The following is a 25972-nucleotide window of genomic DNA, read 5'->3' on the forward strand; positions in this document are numbered from 1 at the left end:
AAGGCCGAGGATATGTGTCGGAGCAGTATCCTACTCTATTCTGTAAGCAAAAGCCATTTGCAAGAAAACGTGTACCATCACCTTACATAAACAATTCCTTTCTACTCTTGGAATGAACCCTGGACCAAATATTGCCGATAGAGGCATGTTGTGAAGTGGTGGAGTGACGAAAGAGTTTCTAAAGTAGAAGTTTAGAGTAGCTTTTTGTCACTCTATTGTGAGGATAAAGAAAGATATATTTCACAAGGAACTGAGGAACTTGGCCAGTTTCTGAGACACTGACTGCTGGGATTCCTCCAACCATTCTTCATTACCATCATAATCATCATCGTTCTCGAAAACCAGATAAATCCCGCGCTTTTTCAGTGAGAGGCCAGGAAAATAGGGCGGGTCTCGCAGCACTATATCTATCCTGTCTCCTTCTTTTATCATCCGAACCATTGGCTTGAATTCCGGAAATCTAATCAAGTAAAGCTGGTCCTCACTTGTGTCTGGGACCCCCATCAGGTTTAATACCGTGGTGTGTATTGCATCTTCAAGCCTGAGAAGCCTTCCTTTAATGTCCACAAGTGCTGGTAGTGGAATGTTTCCCGGGTTTACACTTTCCAGAGAGACAACAACAGCGAAAATTATTCCTCTAATCTCACGGTTCTTTGGAGCAGTAAAATGAGAAACTTCCTGAGAAAACCATAGTGGAATCTCACTCCCAGGAACACTCAAGTTGTACAAATGCTTTAAAGCAACCTGCATATTTCATGAAAAACACATTTAAGGTCAAACTTTCTGCATTCATTATTGAAGATACTAGACAAAGGGAGAAAAACTGAGAACTGATCTTAAAATATCTTTTTGCTTCAGTAAAATAGTTCTCTCAAAGTGGGAGCTATCAGTTATCTTTTTACCTTTTCAATTCTTCTCTTCACTGCTGGGAAGCATGCCTTGCAACCACCCAAGAATAAACGTCTTAGAGACTTCAATTCCTGGAGACCGGGGATGTCAACTAAATTGCTGCAACTGGTAAAATTCAGCTCCTTTAAACCCTTTACATTTGTCAAGTCATATATACTCTCCAATGCAGTACAGTTTGCCATATTCAACTCAAGCAAGCTCGAGGGAAGTGGAGGCAGATATGTGAGCTTGTTACAATAAGACAAATTGAGTTTTTTCAGAAGCACAAGGCCCCCCAGACTGGATGGCAAGCTAGACAAATCGTTACGACCCAAATTCAAATCTTCCAAGGATGACAACCTTTCAAAATTATCAGAGATGCTTCCTGAAAATCCCCAAGCATGAGCATCCATCTCTTTCAAGGAACAGAGATTTGCAAAGGACTCTGGAAGAACGATATGTTTTAGAGGCTGTCCTCTATTTGGCTTTTTTCTCATTTTTAATGACGTCAGGCTTGTGAGCATCCCAAATTCTTGGGGTAATTCTGTGACACAAGTTCCTGACATTACTAAGTAAACCAGACTTTTCAACTTCCCAAGTGAAGCAGGTAGTTGCCGGAGTTCTGCGCATTGACTTAGTCTTAAGGTGCGAAGCCTTTCAAGCATTCCTATGGACTCTGGCAGTGATGTTATCATGGTGTCATCCAAGAACAGATCGGTCAGGCTCAACATATTTCCAATGGACTCTGGTAATGTTTTTAGCAAATGACACGATCTCATCTCAAGTTTTTCGAGCATGTTCAAAGCCCCAACCTGACTAGGAACTTCTTCAATTGCTGTCCCGTCTAAATTAAACCAAACCAAAGATGACAAGCCACCAATTGTGTCAGGCAATTGGCTTAGATGTTTACAAAGATTGAGGGATAGGCATTTTAACTGGGATAAGTGACCCACAGAAGCAGGTAGCTGTGTCAGTGAACTGCAACCAAGGAAAAGATGTGTCAATGATCTGAGATTCCCAATAGTATCAGGAAGTGTCGTAAGCGATCTGCACAACACAAGACTTAGTTTCTCAAGCTCTGTCCAAGACTCTATTGAACTTGGAAGTCCTTTGATTGCTGAACCATCAAGAGCAATGTTCTTTAGAGATCTCAGTTCTCCAATGCAATCAGGAAGTTGTTCCAGTGCAGTGCATCTCTTTAAACTGAAATTCTCTAATTTTGTGAGTCGAAAGATTGACTGAGGAAGTTGCTTTATCGCCGTGTAATCAATGAAAAGCTCCTTCAAAGATCTCATCCCACTAAGGTCTGTCGGCAGTTCCTTGAGCTTTGAACAACCAGAGAGGACAAGTGTTTCAAGACATTTCAATCCAGAGACATCACTTGGGAATTCCAAAAGATTGGAGCTGTCACTGAGGTTCAAATATTTCAACTTGGTCAGGTCACCGACTGACTTATGAATCTTCAGAAGTCCTTTGCAACGCACAAGAATCAGTTTCTCCAAGATATCAAACCCAGATAAATTGGGGATATCAGTAAGGTCATAGCAATCACGGAGATCCATGACCAACAATTTCTTAGCCAACTGTCAACAAGAGTATTTTAGAAGCAAAATAATTATGGTAGAAAATATTGAGGGAAACGGACTTATGACAAAAATAAAGGGCAAAAATGGAAAGTAGAGGAGCATATGCATAATTTGCTTATGTACAAGTGCAAGAAAAAGAGTCCAGGAGCAAGCGGTAGAAGCAATTGGTATCTTTATGGATGGAAAGGCCAAGCTGACAGATGGTTTTCTAGGAGCATAATTCAGTTCTTTTGCCAGTGAGTAAGCTTAATGGATTTCTTGAAGCTGTTCAAAGAAGGAAGACAGGATAAGAAGCGCACCCATGTCAAAGGGTTTGTCACCTTCTGCACCTATTCTACAAAGAGTAATAAACCAGGAAAAGGTCTGAGTTCAGCCCAAACAATATAACACCTTCATCGATTATCCACAAATCTTGTATAGAAGGTACTTAGGCATTCATTATCACGAGGCCAGATGTTGGCTCCAGTGCTACATACTCTCGTCACATCAAAATAGTTGACTGCTACTAAGGTCTAGGCAGCACTGCGAAAAGAATGTAGAATCATCTACATGTCATGAGATTTTCATATAGCATACCTGTTTCTTAGAATGTCTCCGCTCCAGCATACTAGTGATTTTGCTTTCTGGGAGGTCAAGGACTGCAAGATCCTGGGGGCAACTGTCGAAAGGAAATGTCTTCAGAGGGCAACCTTTCCACTGAAGCCACTTCAGTTCTGCTGGTATATGCTTGAAACCTCCATCCAGTGCCACATAATTAATTTGAAGCAGCCTAAGGTCGACCATCTGTGTAAAACAAGTAGTTTGCAGAGTCACCACCTTATCATTGTCTTGCTTCCGGGGAAAACATTTCTTGCACATTTCCCTGAAGTATGCAAATGCTGACTGAAAAGAGCGGTGCAAAATGAAGTAATGTCTTAGTAGAGCTGTTGTGCTTATCTCCTCCCTTTTTCCCATGTCCAATGCAATTCCCTGAATATTTCTTGTTCCCTGTGACCATTAGACGCAAAAAAGTTTCAGACATAAAATCAAATCAAGTTCACAAAAAGGGAAGGCGGAAATGCATATATATATTTGTGAATACGGAGTGATGCAAGTATTTGATAGATACAAAAGCTTAAAAAGCTTAGTAGCGTGTTTGTTGGACAAGTAAGCAACATATGTATGGGAAGAAACAACTATTGAACTGAGGCTGCATTGGTTATCAATCTACTTTAAGAAGATTTTTGGATCAACTACAACAGAAGTTTGTGACAGATAAATGCTCCTAAGGTTTAGGCAATTCATTTGTACGAGTCAAGATAGCAAAATAGTCTTCCTACCTTCTTGTTCTTCAGAACTGTGAGGATTTCATCGCGGTCCCATAATCTGCTGCGCATACTAGGGTGTTCATAGTTTTCTTGCTGAACAATATCTCTTCCCATGTCCCTTATTTGGTCATGCATCCACAAGACGCCATCCTCAATGATTTTAAGAAGCGATTTTGCTATTAGAACCTTAATTGTTATCTCAGGATTTAGACCACAACCCCTCAATACATATATAGCATCTTCTCTAGTCATCTTCATCTGAACGAAGAAGCATGCGATATCGAGGAAAACACACTTCTCTTGGTCATCGAGCGCATTAAAGCTTATCCCAAGAACATCTTGCAAATGGCCGGGTCGAATCTGTCCCAGCTTCTGCAATGCATCTTGCCATTCCTCTGCCCTCCTCTTGTCATACAAGAAGGATCCAAATACTTCCAGAGCCAGCGGGAGTCCCCCCGTGAGAGCCACAATTTTCTCTGCCACGCCCTTTAAACTTTTAGTCGGTTGGTCCCTTCCAAAGGCATGGAGACTGAACAGCTGAAGTGCCTCTGGGGAAGTCAACTCCTTCACCTCATAAAACACATTCACTATGCTCTCCGGGAGGACCTCTTTGTCTCTTGTGGTCACGATGATTCGAGTTCCTTCGTAGAACCAGTCTCGACTACCGGCCAGTGCCTTAATTTGCCTTATATCGTCCACATCATCGAGCACAATGAAAACGGGTTCCTCGAACACTAGACTTCTTATCAGATTGATGCCGGCTCCAACATTCTCGATTCGCTGTCCTGACTCCTTACTTGAGGTAAGATCACTGATCAGTTTGGCTTGGAGAGATTTTAAGCCACCTTCCATCCGGGAAGCCTCTCTTATCTTTGGAACAAAGCTGCGGCGTCGGAAGTGAACCACGAGCTTGTTGTAAAGAGCCTTGGCAAGGGTTGTCTTGCCGATTCCTCCCATTCCATGGAATCCCAAGATCAGGACACCCTTCGAATTGACGTTCACAATCCTCTTCAGCTCTTCGAAGCGACGTTCGAGTCCAACGGGATACTTGGCCACTCCCAAGGGCGTGTTCTTCAACTTGGTCAATATTCTCTTCACTAGAGATTGGATTAGCTCCGCTTCGTCCCTGTCATGAACGTGGTCACCATGTAAAGTGGAGTTGAGGATTAAATTAGACAATGGAATTGTGGCGAATTCCCGGATGCTTGAATACAGCTCGCTTATTTAAACATTCACTCAGGTATGCACTTTAGGAAATGTTCTTCCAAAACGATTTTTTGAATTCGCATTCATTGATTTAGAAATTGAATACATAGCAGCCAACTTCTGCATCAAGGATGTGGATGATCTTCTGTCAAGGTCATGTTTTCCATTTTCCAAACCTCAGAATATAAAACATGTTCATCCACATGCTGGGAAAGAGATGTCTTCTTCTATATGAGTCTTGAGTGATTAATCTTATGCAGTTCCAACTGATTATTAGGTTACAAACTGTAGCCATCAATTAAATATGCAAAATTAATTGAATATAAAGTTGAAACGAGGCACTTCTAGTTTGTGTTTCGTTCCGGAAATATGATGGAATTCTTTTTTCCAATTCCTTTTACCGTTAATGGCTTGGAGCTTATGCATGTGCTCATTCTTTTTATCGTTAATGGAGTATTACACTGACAAAACAGAAATGACTACGAATTATCATTATCATTATTTATCATTGTGATAACTTATTTAGTAATGCTAGCTACACAAAAGTTGTTATGCAAAATTGGTGTATACTGAGCAATGTGTATATCATAAGCATGCACTTGAATGAAAGTGTTGTATTTGAAATCAAATGAAAACCACTCACAATCCCAAATTGGTATATTCATGCCACGATTGCTCCAAATTCATTTTTGTGTGACAAAAAATCTCTATGCCACATTTACTCTAAAAAAATCTCAGATTAACTACAATTTATGGTAAATGTGGTATGATCATACATGTTTTGGGTAGTTTGGAGTAAATGTAACATGGGTATATTTATTTGGCTGTGACCCTCATCCAATGGCTGGCAAGCTCACAACCCTTGCCCAATGCTCGCTGGCCATTGATGGAAAAAAAAAAAAAGAAAAGAGGCAAACGTAAAATTAATAAAAAATTAAAAAGAACTATTAAAAATTATTTTTAAAATGTCAACGTAAGCATCGGTCATTTTACATCACCAGCCATGCCGCATAAGACAACGTAGGACAACCAATATTTACGTCAACAATTTCCGACCTAAATTAGTTACATGGATTGAATTTGTATCAATATAAAATGGTTTAGGATAAAATTGGTCTAATCAAAGGGTTTAGAAATTAATATAATAGATTTATAACTTTTTTTATACTTTCTCCCAATTTCATCTCCTTTCTTCTTACAACGATTTGATTGTGTTCTAAATATCATAATAGGGAACAACGATAACAGTAATAATTTCCGATCATCCTAACTCAATCCGGATTTCACCGTGCAATTATCGTAAGACTCGTTTAGTGAATTCCGTGACAACAACATATACGTGCCAACTATACCTCACAACAAGGCAAATTTGATGATGACGAGATGCAACGACTCAATGGTTGGGAGGAATTGCAGGGGCAAACGCTTTAACCTAGTCTCCATCAAGACCCTTCCCCGGAAAAAACCCCCATGCAATTGCAGAGCTAGCTAGATGGAGAAGAACGTTCAGTATGTAAAGGAAATTCCAGTGGATCATACAAGACAACAGGCGTAGCTTGACAGCGAAAGATGTAGAATTGGCTGTCTACGGATATGATTGATTATCGTAAGAAATGAGTGCGGCCAAAAGTAGCCAACATGAACAAGAGGACAACGAAGACACTTTATCATCCGCATAGTTGAGGGACACAATGTCAAAGTTATTGAATTTATTAGACATTCTCTTTGGTATAGTTTGTGTGTAATCGTTATTAGGAAAATTTGTAAATGTGATTTTTTTCAGATTATTTGAAAATGTACCTGTACTTTATCTGTGTTTAATTGGCTTAGTGTTTTTCATTATTTCCCTTTGATTAATTTTTAATTAAAAATTTAATTTATTTATATATATTAAAAAAACGTGCTTGGCACGGTAAGATCTCATGCTGGGCCTAACACAAAGTGTGCTGAGCCTAGCGTGACCGACGCAGCCGATTAGGATGCGAATGGTAACATTTCTATTCCGGGAAACAATTTCTATTTCTACTCTCTTGTATAATTTCTAAGTAAAATAACGTGTCTAGTAACTATACAAGATTTCTATTATTGGAGTAGAAAAAGAATAGGAATGCGTTTGGTATAGTCCACAAATTTTTGTATTTTTTCGTTTTTTCTTCATGGTCACCGATTGTCGAACGTTGACCGCTCGCCGTAGGCGATAGTTGGTGGGGCGGCGGACAACGTCCGATGATGATTGTGCGGCAGGCGGCCGACGTTGGCGCTGGTGGCAATTAGGCGCCAACAAGCGGCCATTGGTAGCTAGTGGTGGCCGCAGGCGGCAACAAATCCAAGGGCGACTGCTGCAGTGAGGGAGAAGAAAAATAGAAAAGAAAAAAATGGCTTATTTCTACAAATTATTCAGGAACAAGAAGTTACTTTTTTTTTTTAACTTCTTGTTTTGTTTCAAATTTATTCCCTAACCACTTTTCTATTCCGAGGAATAGAAAAATTAGTTGTCATTATGAAAGGGATTTCTGTTTCTTTTTTGTTACGGTAAACAAAAGAACAAAAAATAGGGAACAAAAATGTTCCCATGCAGCCCCTTTAGTCACCCCCGACTCTAATATTCTTCTTTCAAAAGAAAACTCAGCATTGTTCTCTACTAAAAATGAGTACAATGATTACAACTAAACCTAAATCTCACAGAAATGATGTGTTTCAACATATTTAGGCGTGTAGTATTTAGATCAAATGCATCGGAATGTATAAACTTATATTAGATTATCGTATCAGAAAGCATTTATACAATAAGTTCATCTTGTTACTGTTTGGTACGAAATGTATATATATTCGATCACTCTCGCAACTTAAGCCAGAGAAAGAAGAAAGCACCAGGCACCATTAAAAATCGCATGGCGGAATGCAGAGTGAAATTTCTCAGCAGTGGGAGTCTAACGTGAGAAAAACGAAGAAGTCCATGGAAGTGTTGGAGTCAACACCTAATAGAAGACCCAAAAAATTGACAATGATCAAGAGAAGTTACTTCTTGCATGAAAGGCACGCCTTTCCCTCTCTCTATTTCCTCAAGAAGCCGCAAGTCGCAAGAGAACAAAGTCAAAAGAAGAAAGGGAAGCAAGGTCAACTTGCTAACTTGTACTTGGACGTGAAGAAAAAGTTGCGGCTGTTCTCAGTTCACACTGAAGTCAGCAATCTTCAAAAGCCAGTGACAACCTCAGATTATAAATAAGGCAGCACGTGAAGCATTTGAAGACAGGCCAAAGTGCCCCGAAGGCAGAAGTGCCTCAAGGCCGAAAGGTCTCAGAGAGGCTCAACAGCCTCAAGCCATCGCAAGCAGAACAGACTCAGGGAGAGAGCCTCAAGCCAGAGAGAGGACGTCACGCCACACGCAGGGGGAGACTTCAAGCCAGAAAGGAAGCCACCAGGTGCAAAGGTGAGCTTTAGGGAAGCCACATGCATGTGAGCCTCCAGCAGTGAGAGCTTCAGAACAGGAAGTACAGGAAGTCACCAGGTGCAACGGTGAACTTCTAAAAGAGAGGCACTATAGCCTCGGTAGCTTTGTGTGAGCAGTGATCAAGAAGGGAAAATATAATAGCTAAGTGTATGCTTGTATTAGTTAGTTTGAGCGTGAGTAATTTGGGTATGTGGTGTGAGAGAAGTTGTATTATAATAGTTGTGTGAGAGACATTATTTGAGGGTTATAATTGTACGGCAATTTAGTATAACAAGTGTTTTGAGTTGTTTATTATAATTCTTTCGTGTTACCATCACAATGTTTTTGCATACCCTCTTAGTGGTATTAGAGCGAAAGCTGCGCACCCTACAATTGATATGAGAGCAAAGGGTTGCATACCCAACGGTTGGTATCAGAGCAAAGGGTTACATATCCTACAGGTAGTAGGAGCAAGCACGAAGGATGAAGAACTCGAGGCGAAGACTTAAGAGACAAAGGAGTACTTTCGATGGATACTTTAATAGATCGCGTGTTCCTCAGCACAAAATGCGCCGGTGTTGCTCCTAATTGTCCGTAGCGGAGTTCTTTAAACCACCATGTGCGACGCACTACTACAAAGCAAGATACCCTTTGCCAGCTTGCTTATGACGCAGTTTCTTTTCTTTATTCCTTCATCATGCGCCCCCTCTTCCGAACTCTCACGTCTCTGCAGGAGAGCGCCCGGAAGGGACGGAGGCTTTGGAATTCATTACGGACATTTAAAACTTTTTAAATGGATCGAGTATGTCTGACTTCCCCTAATACGGTTTTGATGAAATGACTAGAAATGAACAGCAACTGCAGCACAGTTTCCGAGTTCAGATCAGGAGCAACCGATCAAAGACGGAAGAAGAAGGGTTTAAGTTCAATCGACTGCTAATTCAAAACCGGATTCATCATGAACTTTCGGAGTAAGTACGAAGGAGACAGTCGCGCGGTTATGATTACTCACCTGCTCCTCGAATCCCAGCCGGAGATTCCACCAGCCTTCTCCATGGCCGTCCTCCACGGGCGGACCACCTCCTCTCCGTACCTCCCCTCGTGCTTCTGGAACCCCCGCTCGAACGGGCCCGCCTGCCTCCGCACGTGCGAGGGGTCCACGTTGTAGAACACCGGGAGCAACAGCTTCCGGCGCTCGACGATGTACGCGAGCTCCTCCAGGCACCACCTCGACTCGGCGTAGTTCTCGGAGATAACGGCCACGGCGGCCGCCGAGTCGTCGATCCCCTCCAGGAGGCCCGACGATATCTCCTCCCCTCCCTCGAGGCCTTCCTCGTCGCGGAAGGCGCGGACGCCGTTGAGCGCGAGCTCGCGGTAGAGGCGATCGGTGACGCCGTGGCGCGTGTCGGCGCCGCGGAAGCTGAGGAAGACGTCGTAGCGGTATCGAGAGGAGGACAGGGCATCGTCCTCTTCGGGATCTTCCAGCACCATCGTCGTTGTCTTCGCTTTCGCGAGGTCTCTTCGCGGAGCAGGTGATTGCAGATTCTACTGGCCAGTTTTAATAACGGTATAAAGCGCGAGAAAATATTGGGTGGTCCGAGATCTCAACGTCAGTGTGGTTTGAATTGAAACGACGTGGGAGAGAAGGGGAGGAGAGGAGAAAATATTAGGTGGGTCTTACCCTCCACGTAGGCTTATTGAGAGGAGAAAATATTGAGAGGACTCGGAGGAGAGACAGCAAGGGGCCCGCACTTCCACGTGGCGCCGCATGAGTGGTCGGACCATGCTGATGTGGAGGTCCCGGACCACCCAATATTTTCTCTTCGGCGATGGCTATACATGCATCCTCGTACGGACGGTTCCTGTTCCATTTGGCGTGTGTACATGGCAAGCATAGCAATTTCTACTAACTCCGAAGTGAAGTATGTGGCCTGTCTTAACCTTTTTATTGAAAAATCTTCAAGTCCATTTCAATCAAAGGAAAATTTTTAAAATTTATCGTCGAAGAACAATTAAATCGTAAAATTTATCAAAAAGTATAATCAAATCATAAAACTTATCAAATTAATATAATAGAACCATTTCATTAATTCACTATCTAACAGAAAATGCTAATGTGATTTTCTTTCAATATTTTTCCATCTTAAGTGACACGGCCTAGTTAAAACATGATTTTCTTTCAATAATTTTTACTATCATTTGCATTTAAATTAAATTTTTAAAAAGGAGAGCTGAGAAACTTGCACCCCTGGCTCTCATCACCAAACCATCGCTTGGAAAGGCAGGTGATGGTGGGGCATGACTGGCGATTCTCGCTCCTTTTTTGTTTATTTATAATCTATCTTATTTTTAATTTAACTTAAATAAAATTTATATTAAAAATCAGATTTAGATCAAAATAACATTCTTTTTTAATTAAGTTACATAGTAAGTTAGATGGAGTTGACGGAAATAATTCCTTGCGCAAATTTGACAAGTCTTATGACTTTTTGCACTTTTTGTAAGTTTCGAGTTCAATTGCACTTTTATGATAGTTTATAATATGATTTCTAATACGCTTATCCCTAAGAAATACATACTCGAGGGATGCTTGAACATGTTTGTCTTCTTCGTTCAATATCTAAATTTCAATATTTCCACACGTGCGCATTCATCTCGATCCATTTAAAAAAATTATATTTGTTAACACCAAAAATGGCTTAGTGGGCCATGGGTGAATAATAAGGCCCAATAAGCTGGAGATTTGTGAAGCAAGCCCATAAGAGTTTAGGAGAGATCGCCATCAAGGGTACCGACAGTTTGATATCGATTATCACTTAAGAACAGGAGGATAAGAATGTGGTTACTGAAGGACTCGATACCAACGAATTCACGGATAAAATAATGCAATTATTGGCGCGGCATTAAAGATTTCGGAAAATTTGAAATTGAAGTGATGACCGCAAGAGGACTATTATTTGCAACTCATGATTATAGATAGACAGGATGAGTAGACACCAGTGTAAAGAGATCACACAATTGAAAAGAAACTTAAATATACTCAATTTCGGATATCTTTCTTTACTTATCTTCGTTTTGCATTTACTTTCAATCGCTTTAGCTTTATCCTTTATTTTTATTATAGTCATATTAGAATCGGTAACTTTCTTTCCAAAACGACACGGGACCTACTATAAACACACAAAAAGTGAAAACTTATCTTTGAATGAAAGATATTTTGTGTGAGAATCTTTTCAGTGAAACAATGTGTGTGTCTTTTGCATTTATTCGATCCAGTTATAATTGTTAGATGGCCTATGATTCCTCTAATCTCGTGATTTTAAATGAAGGATTCACAATAAGTTTTTGAAGTTTGTATGAGAAATTTAGATTTAAATATTGTCACACGAGAAATATTATTGGTCGAGACCGATCTACTTGATCAATCGATAATGGAACTCATTTAGGATTTTATGAAACCACGAGTTTTACTTAAATACTTTCGAGGTTTTCTACACTAGATTGTTTAATGCTAAGTTCAACAAAGGTGGGTTTCATGCCTTTCTTTTTCGACTAATGGGTAACTCTATCCACCGAACTCCTGATAATCATTTATTTGATGGGACCTAACTTTAGGGACGCGTGAAGCGCACAAAATCAACGGTGGACGCAAGCTCGATTCGGCGAAGAGATTCTCGAAAGAGATATGTGCATTACAAACTTAAAAACTTGTCATAAGAGTATAATCAAATCCTAAAATTTTTAAAAAGTATAATTAAATCTTAAAATCTATTAAATTAGTGAAATCGAGTCTTTTCATTAACACCATCAAATTATCTAACGGAAAATGATGAGTTGACATTTTAAAATTAATTTCTCTACTACGCAAGATTTTTTATTACTTTTTCCTTTAAATCTTATTTAAACAATACCAAAAACAGAAAAAAAATCTAAAATAATTATAAAAAATGGAAAAAAAAAAAGTAGGTTAGGAACATGCCGGTGGGCGCTATCGTCGCTACCGCCCACTGCTAGAGGGTTGGCAAGGCATCGCTTGGGCATAGTGGCAATCATTGGTGAGGCCTTGCCCAAGGTAGGGGATGGTCGCTAGGGGCGTTAATGGTTCTGTTCAGTTCGGTTTTTTTGAAAAACTAAACTAAACCAAACCGTTAGGAAAAACTTCCAAACCGAACTAAAATTTTGGTTCAGTTCAGTTTTCAACTTTTCATTTTCGGTTTTTGCATTTGTTCTTTTTTCGTTTTTTTTTTTTTCTGTTGTATTTCCAAAAATAAGCTCTTATCGGTTTGTTGGTTCAGTTCAATTCGGTTAACCGATAAAAACCGAACCGATAAAAAAAATTTCGATTTTTAGTGAGAAGCAAATCGAGAAAACCAAATTTTTCAGTTCGGTTTTTGACACCCCTAATGGTCGCCACCTAGAGAAGGGCCGGCGCCACCTAAATTTGGGTGCCCTCAACCTAGTCTAGGTGAGCCTCGCTTAGAGCCGGTGATGGGCGATGGCGGCAATAACACCCAGCCACAAGTCCTTACCCTTTTTTTTCCCAATTTTTTATTTTTAAATGTATTTAAATAAGATAAGAATAAATTAATTTAAAAATGCCACGTCGATATTTTTTATTAGACAAATTGATTGTGTTAACGGAAGAATTCAATTGTAGCAATTTAATAAGTTTTAGTACTTAATTATACCTTTTAAAACTTTGAATTCCATCGTACTTTAGGATTTGCATTGCACATATCCCTTCTCCAAACTTTCGTGGAAAACAATAAAGCATCGCTTTTCTCTTTTGCTTGCTTTCTTCTCCTGTTCCTTTCTTGTCTACTTTGCTTCTCCTGTTATCCTATCTTTGTTCTCCTAGGCTAAGTAGCACCGACACGCGACACGCGACACGCGACACGACACGACACGACACGCGACACGCCATTTCTAAAAAGTAGAGAAATTCGACACGTTCCGACACGTTAAATATTAAATAAATATTTTATATATATACATGATTAATTATTATATTTAAATTAATTTATTCAAATTCATAAATAAAAAACAATAAAAAAGAGCCTATAATAAATCTATACTAATAACATTAATAAATTTATTCATAAAAAATTGAAAAGATATTTTTTTTACTTTAACAAAAGTTATCGATGAAATAATTAACTAATAAAAGATTAGAGTCAAAATAAATTTATATTTTTCTATGATGATCTAAATTTATCATTATTTAATATCTAGTGCTTTTATTTTTGAAATAACTTTTTAACCTGTCTATTCATTTATTTTTTAGCCTTATCATGTATTAATAAAGTTATTTAATGTTTTATACTTCTTTTAGGATTTAAATGGTCCCACCCATTTATTTCAGCAAACGTTTTCTTCCCCCACCCTCACCCACCCCTGCGCCTGTCACTTCCCCTGCACCTGCGCCTGTCGCTTCCCCTGCACGAGGCTTTCTTTTCCCCAGAAGCCGTCGACGCCTCGTCTCTCTCCTTTCTCTTCTCCTAAAAACAGCCCAAAGGGCAAAAACCCTAGCAATCACCATATTTTCCTCTCCTTTGCTCGGTTTGACGTCTCCACCTCTCTCGCCGCTGCCTCGCCTCCGTTCTTCCCTTTGCCGTCGAAGCCTCGCGTCCAGCCCTCCATCGCGGTGTTGCGGTTTTCATCTCGGCGTTGCAGTCGGCGGTCGCAGCCGACCAAGACGATCAAGAAGGCTTCTCGGCGCAGTCGGCAGTCGCAGCCTTCTTGGGCGTTGCAGTCGGTGGTCGCAGCCCTCCCTCGCGTGAGCGACGGCTCCCTCACCCTTGCCTCCACCCTCCATCACCTTCTTCCTTCGCACCTGCAGATCTGCCATCCGGACACGCTTCGACGCGCGTGTCGAAAAAAGTTAACCACGTGTCGGAAACTCCGACACGCGTTGACCGCGTGTCCGAGCGTGTCCGAACGTGTCCGAGCGTGTCGGACACGTGTCGGGGTGTCCGACACGACACGGAGGCCTTTTGAACGTGTCCGTGCTACCTAGCTCCTAGGTGGAGCTCAAGACCTAGATATTCTATTCTCACAACATTCTTACCTTTCAATTACATCAAAACACGCTCTAATAACAAGGTTCCTTTCCTTCTCTTGGTTAACTTCACTTACCAAAGAATCACTTCTTTCTTAACAACATGTTTTTTCCGATGACCTTTTATGGTGGTGTTGAGATTAGTGTTTTGAAAAATACATATATATTTTTTTTTGGCTAAGTAAGCAAGTGATTTTTCTCAATAATAAATTTGGGAACCTCTCGTTCGCCAAAACGGCGATTGAATTCAATCAACGTGCATCACCCAATCAGGCGATTAAGATTGAAGTTTGACAATCCGTTGTAGAAACTCTTTAGTTCATTTCCATATGTCATCTAACAATTTTTTTTTTTTTTTTTTTGCTGTAGCCATCTAATAATTGAATTACCTACATTTTCCTTCTTTTTTCGTCAGATTCTTTTTTCTTTCTATCGGTTACATTTTGATATTTTCAATTTGGTTATCGATATTCCAATTTATATTATCACTAAATTACAATTGCTTAAATCACGGAAAGTTTCGATTCTATTCTAGAATACAAAAAATTAATACCAAAAATTAAAGCAAATGGGTGTCCGTGCATTGCCTAGTTACTAGCTCGGATGTACATTTATCCGTTCATTACTACTACCAAATGAAATTTTAGACCGTTTTGATTTTCTCTATTATTATAAACTTAAATCTTTAGGATTCTCTCTTTCAAAATTGCTCTTCTCGACAAAGGGTCGTACACATCCCTGAAGAAGCAAAGGGAGGGATGCAATGAAACCAGACTTTCAGACTCAATCCAGATGCTGAGTATCGCTTGTTTCAGAGCGGTAGGAATACTGCTTACGTTCATTCTGTACGTGCATTTATGGTTGCCAAACCGTGGAGTCTCGCGTGCTTTTCAGGAAACGTCTTGTTATGTCTTCCTGTTCGTTGTTTCTTGTCAAAGCTTTTCTTCATAACGGTGGCTCACCTTTTATTCACAACCGGCTCGCTGCTCATTTCTTGCATTGCCATTGCTTGGTTGGCGGCAATAAGGAATTCCTTTGTTATATTTCATTAATTCACCTGGTTGCTTTTTGTCTGGATGAGTGGGAAATCTGTTAGTTTATTTTGGGCACTACTCTGGGAGCCATCGCTGGTTGCATCCCTAAGTTGTTTGAGTATGACAAACCAACCGAGCCTCAGTCAAAAAAGTTGGATGGCTATTAGGAATTGCTGAAAGCGTGATTGTTGAAAGTACCTCATTAGTTGAAGTAGGAACATTTTCTCAAGTTTTCAAAAGTGATCCAAACTTCTAAATTATTTTCTTATGATCCTCTTCAAACCCAGAAGTAATTATAGACTCCTTGCGTAAGTACTTGCGGCTTGGTGCTTAATCATTTGGTCTTACGCAAGAGAAAGGCAGAAAATATCTTTCGGAGCTGTGTCCGATTCTTTTCTGTTGGCGAAAGCCGTTTGCAAGAAAAGGTGTATCATCACCTTACATACACAAGTCCTTTTACTATAGGAATGAACCCTGGACCAAATATTGCCGATAGAGGCATGTTGTGAAGTGGTGGAGTGACAAAAGAGTTTCTAAAGTAGAAGTTTAGAGTAGCTTTTTGTCACTCTATTGTGAGGATAAAGAAAGATATATTTCACAAGGAACTGAGGAACTTGGCCAGTTTCTGAGACACTGACTGCTGGGATTCCTCCAACCATTCTTCATTACCATCATAATCATCATCGTTCTCGAAAACCAGATAAATCCCGCGCTTTTTCAGTGAGAGCCCAGGAAAGTAGGGCGAGTCTCGCAGCACTATATCTATCCTGTCTCCTTCTTTTATCATCCGAACCATTGGCTTGAATTCCGGAAATCTAATCAAGTAAAGCTGGTCCTCACTTGTGTCTGGGACCCCCATCAGGTTTAATACCGTGGTGTGTATTGCATCTTCAAGCCTGAGAAGCCTTCCTTTAATGCCCACGACTTCTGGCAGTGGAATGTTTCCCGGGTGTACACTGTCCAGAGAGACCACAGCAGCGAAAATTATTCCTCTAATCTCGCGGTTCTTTGGAGCAGAAAAATGAGAAATTTCCTGAGAAAACCATCGTGGAATCTCGCTCCCAGGGACACTCAAGTGGTACAAATGCTTTAAAGCAACCTGAATTTTCCATGAAAAACACATTTAAGGTCAAATTTTCTGCATTCGTGATTGAACATACTAAACAAAGGGAGAAAAACTGAGAACTGATCTTCAATTATCTTTTGCTTCAGTAAAATAATCTCTCAAAGTGGGAGCTATGAGTTGTCTTTTCACCTTTTCAATTCTTCTCCTCACTGCTGGCAAGCACGCTTTGCAACCACCCAAAAATAAACTTCTTAGAGACTTCAATACCTGGAGACCGGGGATGTCAACTAAATTGCTGCAACTGGTAAAATTCAGCTCCTTTAAACCCTCCACATTTGTCAAGTCATATATACGCTCCAATGCAGTACAGTTTGCCATATTCAACTCAATCAAGCTTGAGGGAAGTGGAGGCAGATATATGAGCTTGTTACAATGAGACAAATCGAACTTTTTTAGAAGCACAAGGCCCCTCAGACTGGATGGCAAGCTAGACAAATTGTTACGACCCAAATTCAATTCCTCCAAGGACGACAACCTTTCAAAATTATCAGAGATGCTTCCTGAAAATCCCCAAGCATGAGCATCCATCTCTTTCAATGAACAGAGATTTGCCAAGGACTCTGGAAGAACGATATGTTTTAGAGGCTGTTCTCTATTCAGCTCTTTTCTCATTATCAATGATGTCAGGCTTGTGAGCATCCCAAATTCCAGGGGTAATTCTGTGACACCAGTATCTGGCATTACAAAGTAAACCAGACTTTTCAACTTCCCAAGCGAAGCAGGTAGTTGCTGGAGTTGGGTGCATTCACTTAGTCTTAAGGTGCGAAGCCTTTCAAGCATTCCTATGGACTCTGGCAATGTTGTTATCATGGTGTTATACAAGCACAGATCAGTGAGGCTCGACATATTTCCAATGGACTCTGGTAATGTTTTAAGTGAACGACACGATGTCATCCGAAGTTTTTCAAGCATGCTCAGAGCCCCAACCTGACTAGGAAGTTCTTCAATTCCTGTTCCCGCTAAATCTAACAAACCCAAGGATGACAAGCCGCCAATTGTGTCAGGCAATTGGCTTAGATGTTTACAACGATTGAGGGACAGGTCTTTTAACCGGGATAAGTGACCCACAGAAGCAGGTAGCTGTGTCAGCGAACTGCTACCGAGCAAAAGAAGTGTCAATGATCTGAGATTCCCAATTGTATCCGGAAGTGACGTGAGCGATCTGCACAGCACAAGAGTTAGTCTCTCGAGTTCTGTCCAAGACTCTATTGAATTAGGAAGTCCTTTGATCGCCGAACCATCAAGAGCAATGTTCTTTAGAGAACCCAGTTCTCCTATGCAATCAGGAAGTTGTTCCAGTGCACTGCAATGTTTTAAACTGAAATTCTCTAATTTTGTGAGACGAAAGATTGACTGAGGAAGTTGCGCTATCGCTGTGTAATCAATGAAAAGCTCCTTCAAAGATCTCATGCTGCTAAGGTCTGTCGGCAGTTCCTTGAGCTTTGAACAACCAGAGAGGACAAGCGTTTCGAGACATTTCAATCCAGAGACATCACTTGGGAATTCCAAAAGATTGGAGCAGTCACTGAGGTTCAAATATTTTAACTTGGTCAGGTCACCCAGTGACTTATGAATCTTCAGAAGTCCTTTGCAACACACAAGAATCAGTTTCTCCAAGATATCAAACCCAGATAAATCGGGGATATCAGTAAGGTCGTAGCAATCACGGAGATCCATGACCAACAATTTCTTAGCCAACTGTCAACAAGAGTATTTTAGAAGCAAAATAATTATGGTAGAGAACACCGAGGGAAATGGACTTTTGACAAAAATAAAGGGCAAAGATGGAAAGTAGGGGAACATATGCATAAATTGCTTATGTAAAAGTGCAAGAAAAGAGTCCAGAAGCAAGCGGTCAAAGCAATTGGTATCTTTATGGATGGAAAGGCCAAGCTGACAGAAGGAATTCTAGGAGCATGATTCAGTTCTTTTGCCAGCAAGTAAACTTAATGGATTTCTTGAAGCTGTTCGAAGAAGGAAGACAGGATAAGAAGCGCACCCATGTCAATGGGTTTTTCTCCTTCTGTACCTATTCTACAAAGATTAGTAAACCAGGAAAAAGTCTGAGTTCAGCGCAAATGATATAACCTTCTCATCGATTATCCACAAATCTTGTATAGAAGGTACTCATCGATTATCCACAAATCTTGTATAGAAGGTAGTTTGGTATTCATGATCACGAGGCCAGATGTTGACTCCAGTGCTACATACTCTCCTCACATCAAAATAGTTGACTCCTACTAAGGTCTAGGCAGCACTGAAGTAGAATCATCTACAAGTCATGAGGTTTTCGTGTAACATACCTGTTTTTTGGAATGTCTCCTCTCCCGCATAGTAGTGATTTTGCTTTCCGAGAGGTCAAGGACTCCAAGATCTTGGGGGCAACTGTCGAAAGGAAATGTCTTCAGAGGGCACCCTTTCCACTGTAGCCACTTCAATTCAGCTGGTATATGCTCGAAACCTCCATCCAGTGCCACATGATTAATTTGAAGCAGCCTAAGGTCGACCATCTGTGTAAAACAAGTAGTTTGCAGAGTCACCACCTCCTCATTGTCTTGCTTCCAGGGAAAACATGTCTTGCACATTTCTATGAAGTATGCAAATGCTGACTGAAAAGAGCGGTGCAAAATGAAGTTTTGCCTTAGTCCATCTGTAATGCTTATCTCCTCCCTTTTTCCCATGTCCAAGGCAATTCCCAGAATGTTTCTTGTTCCCTGTGACCATTTGACATAAAAGCATTTCATACACGAAATCAAATCAAGTTCTCAAAAGGGAAGGCCGAAATGCATATATTAATTTGTGAATAAGGAGCGATGCAAGTATTTGATAGATATAAAAGCTTAAAAACCTCATCTTGTGAGATATTTAAAGAAAATTTTCGTCATTGCCAACCTCTCGACTCAAAATTATATGTAGCATGTTTGTTGGATAAGTAAGCAACATATGTATGGGAAGAAACAACTATTGAACTGAGGCTGCATCGGTTATCAATCTACTTTAAGAAGATTTTTGGATCACCCACAATAGAAGTTTGTGACAGATTAATGCTCCTAAGGTTTAAGAAATTCATTTGTACAAGTCAAGATTGGAAAACAGTCTTCCCTACCTTCTTGTTCTTCAGAACCGTGAGGATTTCATCGCGGTCCCATAATCTGCTGCGCATACTAGGGTGTTCATAGTTTTCTCGCTGAACAATCTCTCTTCCCATGTCCCTTATTTGGTCATGCATCCACAAGACGCCATCCTCAATGATTTTAAGGAGCGATTTTGCTATTAGAACCTTGATTGTTATCTCAGGATTTAGACCACAACCCCTCAATACATATATAGCATCTTCTCTAGTCATCTTCATCTGAACGAAGAAGCATGCGATATCAAGGAAAATGCACTTCTCTTGGTCATCGAGCGCATTAAAGCTTATCCCAAGAACATCTTGCAAATGGCCGGGTCGAATCTGTCCCAGCTTCTGCAATGCATCTTGCCATTCCTCTGCCCTCCTCTTGTCATACAAGAAGGATCCAAATACTTCCAGAGCCAGCGGGAGTCTCCCCGTGAGATCCACAATTTTCTCTGCCACGCCCTTTAAACTTTTAGTCGGTTGGTTCCTTCCAAAGGCATGGAAACTGAACAGCTGAAGTGCCTCTGGGGAAGTCAACTCTTTCACCTCATAAAACACATTCACTATGCTCTCCGGGAGGACCTCTTTGTCTCGTGTGGTCACGATGATTCGAGTTCCTTCGTAGAACCAGTCTCGACTACCAGCCAGCGCCTTAATTTGCCTTAGGTCGTCCACATCATCGAGCACAATCAAAACGGGTTCCTCGAATGCTAGACTTCTTATCAGATCGATGCCGGCTCCGACATTCTCAATTCGCCGTCCCGACTCTTTACTTGAGGTAAGATTACTGATCAGTTTGGCTTGGAGAGATTCTAAGCCACCTTCCATCCGGGAAGCCTCTCTTATCTTTGGAACAAAGCTCCGGCGTCGGAAGTGAACCACGAGCTTGTTGTAAAGAGCCTTGGCAGGGTTGTCTTGCCGATTCCTCCCATTCCATAGAATCCCAAGATCAGGACACCCTTCAAATTAACGTCCACGATCCGCTTCAGCTCTTCGAAGCGACGTTCGAGTCCAACGGGATACTTGGCCACTCCCAAGGGCGTGTTCTTCAACTTAGTCAATATTCTCTTCACTAGAGATTGGATTAGCTCCGCTTCGTCCCTGTCATGAACGTTTCACCATGTAAAAGTGGAGTCGAGGATTAAATTAGACAATGGAATTGTGGCGAATTCCCGGATGCTTGAATACAGCTCGCTTATTTAAACATTCACTCGCGCTCTTCACTTTATGAAATGATCTTCCAAAACGATTTTTTAAATTCTCATTCATTGATTTACAAATTGAATACTAGCTGCCAACTTCTGTATCAAGGATGAGGATGATCTTCTGTCAAGGTCATGTTTTCCATTTTCCAAACCTCAGAATATAAAACATGTTCATCCGCATGCTGGGAAAGAGATGTATTCTTTTATACGAGTCAGGAGTGATTAATCTCGTGCAATTCCAACTGATTATTAGGTTGCAAACTGTAGACATCATTTAAATATGCAAAATTAATTGAATATAAAGTTGAAACGACGCACTTCTAGTTTGTGTTTCGTTCCGGAATATGATGGAATTCTTTTTGCAATTCTTTTTACCGTTGATGGCTTGGAGCTTGTGTATGTGCTCATTCTTTTTATCGTTAATGGAGTATCACACTGACAAAACAGAAATAACTGTGAATTATCATTATCATTATTTATCATCGTGTTAACTTATTTAGTAATGCTAGTTACCCAAAAGTCGTTATGCAAAATTGGTGTATACTGAGCAATGTGTGTATTATAAGCATCCACTTGAACGAAAGTGTTGAATTTGAAATCAAATAAAAATAGGCCTAACACCACTCGCAGCCCCAAATTGATATATTCGTGCCACGATTGCTTCAAATTAATTTTTGCGTCACAAAATCCCTATGCCACATTTACGCTAAAAAATTCTTAGATGAACCACAATTTATGGTAAATGTGGTATGGTCATACATGTATTTGGTAGTTTGGAGTAAATGTAACATGGGTATACTTATTTGACCGCTACCCTCATCCAATGGCTAACGAGCTCTAGCAACCCTTGCCCAGTGTTTGCCAGCCATTGATTGGAAAAAAGAAAAGAAAAGAAAAGATTAAAAAAATTAAAAAATTAAAAGAATTAAAAAGAACTATTAAAAGTTATTTTAAAATGTCAACGTAAGCGTCGGTCATTTTACATCGCGAGCCATGCCACGTAGAATGATGTACGACGGTTAATATCTACGTCAGCAATTTCTGGCCTAAATTGGCTGCATGGATTGAATCAGCATCAATATAAAAGGATTTAGGATTAATTGGTTCAATTAAAATGTTTATGACTGAATTTATATCAATACAATAGATTTATGACTTTTTTTTTTAATACTTTCTCCCAATTTCATCTCCTTTTTCTTCTTACAACGATTTGAACATGTTCTAAACATCATAATGGAGAACAACATCAACAACAATAATCATTTCCAGTCATCCTAACTCAATCCGGATTTCACCGTGCAATTATCATAGGACTCGTTTAGTGAATTCCGTGACAACAATATATACGTGCCAACTCTACCTCACAACAAGCCAAATTCGATGATGACGAAATGCAACGATTCAATGGTTGGGAGGAATTGTAAGGGCATCACTTTAACCTAGTCTCCATCAAGACCCTTCCCCGGAAAAACCCCAAGCAATTGCAGAGCTAGCTAGATGGAGAAGAACGTTCAATATGTAAAGTAAATTCCAGTGGATCATACAAGACAACAGGCGTAGCTTGACAGCGAAAGATGTAGAAACGGCTGTCTACGGATATGACTGATTATTGTGAGAAATGAGAGCGGCCAAAAGTAGCCAACATGAACAAGAGGACAAAGAAGACACTTTATCATCCGCATGGTTGAGGGACACAATGTAGAAGTTATTGAATTTATTAGACATTCTCTTTGGTGTAATTTGTGTGCGATCGTTATCAGGAAATTTGTAAATGTGATTTTTTTTTTTCAGATTATTTGAAAATGAGGCTGTACTTTATCCGTGTTTAATTGGGTGAGTGTTTTTCATTAATTCCCCTCGATTAATTTTTAATTAAATTTTTTATTTATTTATAAATAAAAAACGTGCTTGGCACGGGAAGATCTCGTGCCTGGGCCTGACACAATAGTGTGCCGAGCCTAGCGTGACAGGCGCGGCCGATTGGCCACCTCCGACTTTAGTATTCTTCTTTCAAAAGAAAACTCAGCATTGTTCTCCACTAAAAATGAATACCACGATTACAACTAAACCTAAATTTCGCAGATATGATGTGTTTCAACATATTTAGGCGTGTGGTATTAGATCATATGCATCAGAATATATAAACTTATATTAGATTACCGTATCAGAAATCATTTATACAATAAGTTCATCTTGTCACTGTTTGATACGAAATGTATATATATTCGATCACTCTCGCAACTTAAGCCAGAGAAAGAAGCAACTTAAGCCATAGAAAGAAGAAAGCACCAGGCACCATTAAAAATTGCATGGCGGAATGCAGAGTGAAATTTCTCGGCAGCGGGAACCGTGGTGTCCAGCGCGAGAAAAGCGAAGAAGTCCATGGAAGTGTTGGAGTCAACACCTAATAGAAGACGCAAAGAACAATGATCAAGAGAAGTTACTTCTTGCATGAAAGGCATGCCTTTCCCTCTCTCTATTTCCTCTAGAAGCCGCAAGTTCCTAGGGAAGAAAGTCAAAAGAAGAAAGGGAAGCAAGGTCAACTTGCTAACTTGTACTTGGACGTGAAGAAAAAGTTGTGGCTGTTCTCAGTTCACACTGAAGTCGGCAATCCTCAAAAGGCAGTGACAGCCTCAGCTTATAAATAAGGCAGCACGTGAAGCATTTGAAGACAGGCCAAAGTGCCTCAAAGGCAGAAGTGCCTCAAGACCGAAAGGTCTCAGAGAGGCTCAACAGCCTCAAGCCACCGCAGGCAGAGCAGACTCAAGGAGAGAGCCCCAAGCCAGAGAGAGGACGTCACGCCACACGCAGGTGGAGAACCTCAAGCCAGAAAGGAAGCCACCAGGTGCAAAGGTGAGCTTTAGGGAAGCCACATGCATGTGAGCTTCAGGGAAAGCCTCTAGCAGTGAGAGCTTCAGAACAGGAAGTCACCATGTGCAACGGTGAACTTCTAAGAGAGAGGCACTATAGCCTCAGTAGCTTTGTGTGAGTGAGCTATCCTTCTGTGATCAAGAAGGGAAAATATAATAGCTGAGCATATCATTGTATCAATTAGTTTGAGTGTGAGTATTTTGAGTATGTGGTGGGAGAGAAGTTGTATTGTAATAGTTGTGTGAGAGACATTATTTGAGAGTTATACTTGTACCATAGTTTAGTATAACAAGTGTCTTGAGTTTTTTATTACAATTCTCTTGTGTTACCATAACAACGCTTCCGCATACCCTCTTAGTGGTATTAGAGCGAAAGCTGGGCACTCTACAATTGATATCAGAGCAAAGGGTCACATAATCTACAGGTAGTAGCAGCAAGCTCCAAGGATGAAGAACTCGAGGCGAAGACTTCAGAGACAAAGGAGTACTTTCGATGGAATACTTTAATAGATCGCGTGCTCCTCGGCACAAAATGCGCCGGTGTTGCCCCTAATTGTCCATATCGGAATTCTTCAAACCACCATGTTCGACGCACCACTACAAAGCAAGATACCCTTTGGCAGCTTGCTTATTACGCAGTTTCTTTTATTTATTCCTTCATCGTACGCCCCCTTTTCCGAACTCTTCACGTCATTTCGATTTGTCTCTTCGAATACACACAAGAGACTGCCCGGAGTCGCCCTCTGCAGAGCGCCCGGAAGGGACGGAGGCTTTGGAATACATTACGGATATTTAAAAATTTTAAGATAGATCGAGTATGTCTGACTTCCCCGAATACGGTTTTGATGAAATGACTAGAAATGAACAGCAACTGCAGCACAGTTTCCGAGTTCAGATTAGAAGCGACCGATCAAAGATGGAAGAAGAAGAAGGGTTTAAGTTCAATCGACTGCTGATTCTAAACCGTATTCATCATGAACTTTCGAAGTAAGTGCGAAGGAGGCAATCGCGGGGTAATAAGTTACTCACCTCACCCTCGAATCCCAGCCGGAGATTCCACCAGCCTTCTCCATGGCCTTCCTCCACCGGTCGACCTTCTCCTCCCCGTGCTTCTCTTTGAGCGTCTGGAAATCCGGCTCGAACGGGCCCGCCTGCCTCCGCACGTTCGAGGGGTCCACGTTGTAGAACACCGGGAGCAACAGCTTCCGGCGCTCGACGATGTACGCGAGCTCCTCCAGGCACCACCTCGAGTCGGCGTATCTCTCGGAGATGACGGCCACGGCGGCCGCCGAGTCGTCGATCGCCTCCAGGAGGCCCGACGATATCTCCTCCCCTCCCTCGAGGCCTTCCTCGTCGCGGAAGGTGCGGACGCCGTTGAGCACGAGCTCGCGGTAGAGGCGATCCGTGACGCCGTGGCGAGTGTCGGCGCCGCGGAAGCTGAGGAAGACGTCGTAGCGGTAGCGAGAGGAGGACAGGGCGTCGTCCTCTTCGGGATCTTCCAGCACCATCGTCGTTGCCTTCGCTTTCGCGAGGTCTCTTCGCGAAGCAGGTGATTGCAGAGGCTATTCATTGGCCGAGACAGGGTTAATGACAGTACAAAGCACTTCGTGACGATGACTATACGAGGAATGAGCATCATCGTACGGACGGATTCCAGTTCCCCTTGGCGCGTGTACATGGGGAGCGTAGCGATTTCTACTAACTCCGAAGTGAAGCATGTGGCCTGTCTTAAGTTTTTATTGAAAACTCTTCAAGTCCACTTCAATCAAAAGAAAATTTTTAAAATTTATCATGGAAGCACAATTAAGACATAAAATTTATCAAAAAAATTAAATCATAAAATTTATCAAATTAATATTATAGAGCCCTCTTATTAATTCCACCATTTAACCAAAAATGCTGACATGATTTTCTTTCAATATTTTTCTCTATTTTAAGTGGCATGATCTAGTTAAAATATGATTTTCTTTCAATATCTTTTACTATCATTTGTATTTAAATTAAATTTTAAAAATAAGGAGAGAGTTGAGAAACTTGCACCCCCGGCTGTCATCGCCCAACCATCGCTTGGAAAGGCTGGCGATGGTGGGGGCATGACTGGAGATTCTCTCTCCTTTTGTTTATTTATAATTTATCTTATTTTT

General features: G+C 40.9%; 2 protein-coding genes and 1 long non-coding RNA gene across 3 annotated transcripts in view; 1 reads left to right on the forward strand and 2 right to left on the reverse strand.

The window, feature by feature from the left end:
- Positions 1 to 11: 11 nt before the first annotated feature.
- LOC104433582 (disease resistance protein RPV1) lies at positions 12 to 9939 on the reverse strand. The gene is made up of 5 exons (XM_039307627.1): positions 9430 to 9939; positions 3794 to 4907; positions 3051 to 3461; positions 903 to 2471; positions 12 to 744 (listed from the first exon to the last, which is right to left on the reverse strand). The coding sequence occupies exons 1-5, from the start codon at positions 9906 to 9908 to the stop codon at positions 241 to 243; spliced, it is 4077 nt and encodes a 1358-aa protein (XP_039163561.1). The 5' UTR covers positions 9909 to 9939; the 3' UTR covers positions 12 to 240.
- A 6045-nt stretch (positions 9940 to 15984) lies between these two features.
- Positions 15985 to 25972, reverse strand: part of LOC120290890 (disease resistance protein RPV1-like) — a 47245-nt gene continuing 37257 nt past the window's right edge. The window contains exons 4-5 of the mRNA XM_039307628.1: positions 16765 to 18333; positions 15985 to 16608 (exon numbers count right to left, since the gene is read on the reverse strand). Coding sequence (XP_039163562.1) covers positions 16105 to 16608; positions 16765 to 18333 — 2073 coding nt within the window. The 3' untranslated portion in view covers positions 15985 to 16104. The remainder of the gene's footprint in view (positions 16609 to 16764; positions 18334 to 25972) is intronic.
- LOC120290893 overlaps positions 23548 to 25972 on the forward strand; it is a 21279-nt gene continuing 18854 nt past the window's right edge. Inside the window, exon 1 of the long non-coding RNA XR_005548672.1 lies at positions 23548 to 23837. This is a non-coding gene — a long non-coding RNA (uncharacterized LOC120290893). The remainder of the gene's footprint in view (positions 23838 to 25972) is intronic.

The sequence above is a fragment of the Eucalyptus grandis genome, chromosome 2, assembly GCF_016545825.1.
Source record: "Eucalyptus grandis isolate ANBG69807.140 chromosome 2, ASM1654582v1, whole genome shotgun sequence".
Classification (NCBI taxonomy): Eukaryota; Viridiplantae; Streptophyta; class Magnoliopsida; order Myrtales; family Myrtaceae; genus Eucalyptus; species Eucalyptus grandis.